Here is a 7856-nt window from a genome sequence, read left to right as displayed (position 1 = left end):
GTTGATACAATAGATGACTATTGACCTATTGCTTTAACTAACTTCCAATTGAAAATAATATCCAAATTTCTTGCTAACAGACTAGCTGATATTGCTTCCAGAATTGTGTCTCCTCGTCAGAGAGGATTCATAAGAGAAAGACACATCAAGGATTGTATATGCACTGCCTCATAAGTCATCAACCTATTGGATCATAAAGTTTTTTGGGGCAACTTGGTCATTAAGCTTCATGTTAGAAAAGCTTTTGACACATTGGACTGGAATTTTCTGCTCCAAACTCTCAAGGCTTTTGGTTTCAATAATAGATTAATAAGGCTGATAAAAACAATCCAGCACTCTGGTAAGCTCTCAATAAATGTGAAATGGTCAAAATATTCGGTTCTTCAATTGTGTGAGGGGTGTGAGGCAAGGCGATCATTTATCTCCTTTACTATTTTGTATTGCAGAAGATGTTCTTAGTAGAGGAATTTCAAAGTTGGTGGAGAATGGCAAGCTATACCCTATCTCTGGTCATAATGGTTTTCTTTGCAGGGGTATTAAGAAGGATCTTTTGGCTCTCAAGAAGTTGATCTATGATTATGCAATAGCCTCTGGTCAGCACATTAACACCAACAAGTGCAAGTTTTATTCTTCTCATGCCTCAGCTAGGAAAATCTCTAACCTTACTTCTTGACTGGGTTTCAATGCTGGTAGCATTCACTTCAACTACCTGGGTGTCCCTCTGTTTATTGGCAAACCAAGGAGAATTCATTTGCAGCCTATTGCAGACAAAATCCTCAGTAAGTTAGCCAATTAGAAAGGTCACTCTCTATCAATTATGGGAAGAGTGGAGTTGATAAAATCAATTATTCACAGTATGCTTTTGTATAGCTTTCATATATATGTTTGGGCTGCCCAATTACTTAAGCATTTGGACACTTGTATAAGAAATTTCATCTGGTTTGGGGACATCAATCAAAGAAAGATGGTTACTGTGTCTTGGTCTCAAATATGTTCTCCTTTAAAAAGTGGGGGCCTTGGTCTCAGATCGATAAAGAAGTTAAACCATACTGCTATTATGAAGCTAGCTTGGGAAATGTTGAGCTCTAACAAAGAGTGGGCAATTTTTTATAAGAGCAGATTTGGCAGGCCCTCCTTACATAATTCAAGGTATTTTAAATCTTCCATATGGCCTGGTATCAGAAACAATTGGCACCATGTGGTTAACAATTCAATATGGATCATTGGCCAAGGCACTAACACAAACTTCTAGAAAGATAATTGGCTAGGTGAGTCATTGGTTAATGTCCTGAACATACCAGAGGAGATTCATCTTACTTTGTTAGCTTCTGTTTCTGACTTCATCCATCAGACAAAGTGGTTTACACCTTCTCTGTTGGTGGATAGGCAGCCTGAGATGGTTCTTAAAATCTCAAAAATCCACCCCTCTGAGTGTACAGACAAATTTTGTTGGTAGAACTCTAATGATGGTTTGCTTTCTCTCAAGGATGCTTATAACTTCTCAACAAATGTTAATTGCTCCTTGGCATGGTGTTGCAACATTTGGGTGCAGCCTATTCCTCCATCTAAAGCTTTCACTACTTGGAGATTGGTTAATAATAAAATGCCTACATATGAAAATCTTCAAAAAAAGGGCACTAACTTAGCTTCTAGATGCTGCATTTGTTTGAAATCAATTGAAACATCTAGCCACATCTTCTTGTCTTGCTCTTTGGCAGTGTACCTTTGGAATTGGTTCAATCAGACTCTCTCTATTAGCTTGGATACTTCTTCTATTGCTTCTATTCTTTTGGTTTGTAATAGGAAGTTGAGCCCTCAAATTAAAAATCTTTTGGCTGCTAGCATAGTGCACATTGTGAGCTTGGGTATTATAGGAATCAAAGTATGTTTGAAAACAAGAGACTCTCTATGGCTCAAGCTTTAGCTAAGGCTAAGGGGGATATATCTGCTTCTGGAAATTGCTCAAAGGCTTAATCCAAACCTACTATCTAGGAGCTCAGTATAATCAGGGCTCTTAATGTTCCTGTAAACTACCAAAGGGCTCCAACAATAACTGAAGTAATATGGTATCCTCCGACCAGAGGAAGATTAAAGATAAACATTGATGGGGCAGCCCATGGTGCTCCTGGCCCTGCAGGGGGAGGTGCTATTTTTAGAGACCACAAGGGGGAGTGCTTGGCTTGCTTTGCTGATTTTTTTTATAACAGAGATGCTTTCTTTGCTGAGTTGCAGGCTGCAATTTTAGCCATTGAATTTGCGCATAAAAGAGGTTGGCACTCAATTTGGCTTGAAAGTGACTCGGCTATGGTGGTGGAAATATTTAAGGGGAAGGCCAATCCTCCGTGGCAACTCTTAAACAAGTGGATCCATTGCTCTAAACTCATCTCCTCAATGAACTTCATAGTGTTTCACATATTCAGGGAGGATAATGCTTATGCTGACAATTTGGCAAATTATGGAATTCAATCTCAAACTCTTACTGTTTGGAATGATGTTCCGAATTTCATTTACAACGAGTATTCTAGGAATAGGCTTTCTCTTCCTTCTTATAGATTCTCATCTATGTAATTCTCCTTCATCTTGTACAATGTTTTTCATCTAATATATGGTTTGGTGTAGTTGCACTAATCGTTTAAAAAAATAGAAACATAAAGTAAGGGTAAAATAAGCAACAAAAATTACTCCAAAATAGTTATTTTAAGTTTTTACTTATATATTAGTATAGAAGTATAGATGTTGATTTTTTTATAGGAAAAAGAAGTTATTGAAAAGTATTAAGTTACTCTAATAACATTATGATTTAAATGGACTTGCCCACAGCATAAAGGAGACAACAGGATGGTTAAATGATTAATATTATTTATAAGATACAATTTTCTTAAAACTTAACCTTTTTTCCATAAGCCAAAAATTTATAGATCACAAGTATTAGGGGTTCTCATAACTCATACACAAAATTGGATAAACCAAAAGTTAGGGAGGGGAAATTACTGCAGACCTAGTACAATTAATGGGATCTACAAACCATTGAGCAAAATTAAAATTAATATACTTAACATTAGCATCAAACCACCTCCAAGATTTTACTTAAATAAGTCCATAAAATGTATATGATCACTCATAGCAGCATTGAAGATATTCTCATTTTTCATGGATCAAATAGACCATGCAATAGTACACCAAGGTGACCATTGTCTAAAATTCCCTTGTCTTCTTACTACAAAGTATTATAACCTGAGTAATATGTTTATCATCCGTATTATTATAACTTTCATCGTTGTTTTTTCTTTATTTTCATTGACATGATAGAATGTATGAGATAAAATATGAGACAACGAATCTTGATCCCAATGAGAGAGAGGGTGGTTGGAGTTATGGACAGCATAATAGACAAGAAAAAGAGGGGTAAAGAAGAGAGGGGCAGTTTGGATTGAGAATTGGTGTGAAAGGAACTAGACATAAGGACAACAATAAATGATATTTGTGAAAAGCAACTCATGATCGTTACGTCGTTTTACATTCTCTTGTCCCAAAAAATATGTTCCAGAATTCCACACTTCCCTTCTTTCTCACTTTCTTTTCTTTAAATTTCTCTCTCTAACCACCATAGCTAGTCAACTTCATCTCTTCCTCATATTTTTCTTCCAGGCTAACCCAACACCATTCTCTCACTCTTCACTATTACTTGTATTTCCATCCCAAAACTATAGGGTTTTCACCAAATTTTAACTTATAGCCTTATGGGGAAAATTTTGAGTTTGAAATGGAAATTTGTATTCATGCACATTGATTTTATACATGTGCACATTAATAACATATTTTAACTTATAGAAAATAATAAGTCTATAAGATTTTAATAAGATTACATCCATAAGAAATTAAACTTTATTCTGTTAATGTCATACACAATATAGTTCAAATTTTCAGCTAAACCTTACTTTTTTCAACACTGGTTTTTGCTGTATTAGCATCAACCCATCCTATATTGAACTTTATCTTCTTTTCATTTGAAGTAGCTAGAAGAGTTACCATTTTCTGCTCCACCCTTGACAAAACCTTGCATGCTATCTCCACACTAAACGGTACACACTCACTTTTCCCTTCTCTCTCTTTGTTTTTTGCTTTTTTCGACTTCAGCACCATTCTGGTACTCTTTCATTTCAATTCCCATTACTAAGTCACAAGATAGAGACAGATACAAAGAAAAAATCTATTTAAAGCACTCTCTCTTTATATACGTAAGATACCCTTTTGTTTATTATATATATATATATTCCCTTTCATTAGCACTAATCCTACGTATACATAAGACTTTTCTATCACTACTTTGTTACTACACAAAAGAGTGACCAAACCCTAACCTTTGCTTCCATTGGCCTATATATAGGTTGAAGCAACTAGCTATAACTACCGAAATGTGGACCATGGGTTATGATGAAGACGGTGAGTTCAACATGGTTGATTCTTCATTCAATGGAAGGAAACTGAGTCTTCTCATGCCAAGGCCAATGACTTCTCCTAATAACAACACTTCAACAATGACACCAACCACTCCTTTCTTAAACCACATTCATGGCAATGATTTCTTTTCACAATATCACCATCATGGCATGTTCCTCCCACCTTTTGTTTTTTCTTCCATTTACTGTCTTTCCCTAGTTGTAAGTTGTTTAGCTTGTTTTTAGGGATAGGAAAATGATCATCTCACACCCCTTTTATACGTTTTGTTTTCATAGCAAAAAAAATTCAATCGATTATTATCAAATAGGTGTATACAACATTTGATGTTTTACCATATGTATGAACTTATATATAAACTTATATAGCAGCAATGGTAGATCATAGCAGGAGAGATCAGTTCAATGTTGTTCCACAAGTTGTGGTGAGTTCAAGGTGGAATCCAACACCAGAGCAGCTAAGAGCACTTGAAGAATTGTATAGCAGAGGGACAAGAACACCATCTGCAGAGCAAATCCAACACATCACTGCACAGCTTAGAAAGTTTGGTAAGATTGAAGGGAAGAATGTTTTCTATTGGTTTCAGAATCACAAAGCCAGAGAAAGACAGAAGCGCCGACGTCAAATTGCATCTTCTGTCGCTGATCATGGTGATCACCACCACCATGATTCTGATACTCCACAGAAAAAGGAATTAGGTAGCACCCCAGTATCATTCTCAGTTCATATTAGTTTTTTGATGAAAAATGATACTCATCTTTTTTTATGCCCCTTTTAAATTTATTCTATATCTATCGATCAAATCTTATTTTTATCAATGATTAAAAAGTAGCTATAAAAATGGTGTAGGAAATTGAGTATCTAAATATCATTCCTCTTTTTATATAACAAAGACAGAATAAACTGCAAGAGTTTTGTTTTTTTAATCTTCTGATACTTTGTGTTGTAATGTATAACTTTTTACATTGAGTTTTGTGTGTTAGAGACCTGTGAAGTTTTGTTTGCTAGAGATCTTTAAAGTTGTATTATTCAATTTTGTTTCTGTTTGATCTGTCTACAGCTGCAAGTAGGACAGTGTTTGAAGTTGAACAAACCAAGAACCATGCACCTTCTACAAACTGCAGTAGTACTCTTGCAGAGGTGAGTCTAATATTCCATATCCTCCTTTGTCTTTATTGTTGGAATTCGTAGACTAAACTAAACTAAAACCCTTTGTTTTTTCAACTTTCGATTCACTTATTGACCTAAATTTCATAAGCCTCAATTAAGAAGTGATTATTTGCATATGATTAAAGCCTTAGAGGTATAAAGTTTGATGTTGAAAACATTATGTTATAGAAAGATATGCAATGGGGAAAGGACCCAATAGAAGCTTTGTATGTTGGGAAATGAAAAGGATCTAAAAGCTGCATTCCTTCCTTTCTGTCGGGGCTGCCGTTATGAAACTTCGCTGGGCTTTTGGGGCTTGTGCTCCTTCATTCATTTAGGTATCAATAGTTTTTAGGGCACCCCATATTATTCTATGAAACTGGGTACCCTTTATGAAGGAAAAGACCAACCTCACCCTACTTTAATTTGACTTCATTCTTAGACCATATGTACCTTTATTACAATAGGAACTTGGAGTGCCTAATTGAATATATAGCATGCATATATTACATTCTTTTCACATTCTTCATGATGAATGGTAATCAGTGTCATGAGCATACTAGTTAGTGAATCAAAATTAGAATGTTGATATTGAAAAATTGTGTACCTTATATTTCAAAAGCTTAAAAAAAGCTTAATTAATAATTGTGATTTATAATATAAAACTTCTATTTTTTATTTGTTAGTCAATATATTTAGGATAACATTTGTATTTTTTACTTCCTTTTAATCTTCTTTACATATATTCACTTTAAAATTAACAAAAAGAAATATGCATTTGTTCATATGATAGCTTTTGTTGCACCCCTTAATGTAACATGTAGCATTTTTTTCATAGGTTAATTGAATTTAACGATGGTGAGTCTAGAATCCCGAAAACAATCTCGAATTCACCTTGAACCTTTTGATGTACTTGACTGCCCTTAGTTGATTGAATTTAATAACTGATAATTATATTGAATTGTTTTATTTTCTCATCAATAAGAAAGATAAGCACATAGTTATGACACAACAAGTGAGATGGTGATGTTATCCTATGTTTATATACTCTTGTGAACGAAAGTAGGTGGAGACAAAAACATTTTCTTTTTAATGTATAATATGTAACATGTTGAGGTTTAATTTTCATGAGTTTGCATGCCAACAATTAAAATCTACAGGAACCTGTCTCAATACAAAGAGCAGAAAATGCAGTGTGTAAAACATATGGATGGCTCCAATTCGATGAAGGGGAATTACGACAAAGAAGAAACTTTATGGAAAAGAATGCCACGAGGCATGTCAAACAGTTTTCGTGTCCTACTCCTGCACCTGCCACCTACATCATAAACACTACTCCACCTTATAATAATAATAATAGTAATAACAGTCCATCAACCACAGTAACAAGAACAATGGACCCAACAAAACTCATGAAGACACATCATGATCTCAGCTTCTTTATTTCACCTCAGAGAGAAAGTGGTGTTATCCATTTAAGCAGTTTTAACAACACTAGTATTGAAGGTGATGATAATTGTGTGGAATCTAATCAAACACTGCTACTTTTCCCTCTAAGGAGTGGTGATGGAAGCAGTGATAACATTAACGATAAAGACACAGAGATATCAGCTTCAGCATTGAATGCAAACTTGACTCCTAGCAAGTTTTTTGAGTTCCTTCCACTGAAGAACTAATCAGAGAGCCACATTACTTTCTATGTTTGCAACATGATGAGGGTTTTGTTATGGTGTTGTTTTTTTGTTGGAAAATGGCACTGCTTTTATTATTAGTGATGTTATGTTTCAAGGAATTGGTGCTGTAATAGGATGCTGAGTTTGAATGAAGGTATTTTATATTTTGCCATATTTTGATAAGTTGGTTGAATTAAAAGATGTATTTATTTAATTATATTTACTTAAAAGGGCTAATGCAATAGACCTTGTTACGTTGAAGTAATTTGATATATATGTCTGCATGTGGGTTCTGATATGAGAGGAATATTAATGAAGATTGTATAAGGAATTTTATGAGGGGTTTGATTTGATACATAGTATCTGAATTTGGAATAAGATGTGACAGGGTTGGATGTTGAAGTAACTATGAGTTTGGGTTGGAGAATTATTTTGTTCTTTTGTTACATACAAGGAAATTGTGCTGTGTTTAATAAATGTGATGCACTCACTACCTATCATTTATTTAATTATAGTAGATGAGAGTAAACTTTATAGTGCAGTTTATGGCAATGAAGAAATCACATCAACGAAAGA

At 34.5% G+C, this 7856-nt stretch overlaps 1 protein-coding gene across 1 annotated transcript; it reads left to right on the top strand.

Moving 5' to 3' along the window:
- Window positions 4144–7452, top strand: LOC109357876 (WUSCHEL-related homeobox 1-like). The gene is made up of 4 exons (XM_019601932.1): window positions 4144–4608; window positions 4827–5156; window positions 5519–5598; window positions 6768–7452. The coding sequence occupies exons 1-4, from the start codon at window positions 4416–4418 to the stop codon at window positions 7281–7283; spliced, it is 1119 nt and encodes a 372-aa protein (XP_019457477.1). The 5' UTR covers window positions 4144–4415; the 3' UTR covers window positions 7284–7452.

Source organism: Lupinus angustifolius, chromosome LG10 (genome assembly GCF_001865875.1).
Source record: "Lupinus angustifolius cultivar Tanjil chromosome LG10, LupAngTanjil_v1.0, whole genome shotgun sequence".
Lineage (NCBI taxonomy): Eukaryota > Viridiplantae > Streptophyta > Magnoliopsida > Fabales > Fabaceae > Lupinus > Lupinus angustifolius.
This window is presented reverse-complemented; position numbering and strand designations above follow the sequence as displayed.

Excerpts from the sequence above, each read along its gene's own strand:
- LOC109357876 (XM_019601932.1), top strand. The coding sequence starts at position 4,416 with ATGTGGACCATGGGTTATGATGAAGACGGTGAGTTCAACATGGTTGAT. Across the intron at positions 5,157-5,518 it reads TCCACAGAAAAAGGAATTAG|CTGCAAGTAGGACAGTGTTT; the intron begins GTAGCACCCCAG and ends ATCTGTCTACAG. Across the intron at positions 5,599-6,767 it reads GCAGTAGTACTCTTGCAGAG|GAACCTGTCTCAATACAAAG; the intron begins GTGAGTCTAATA and ends TAAAATCTACAG.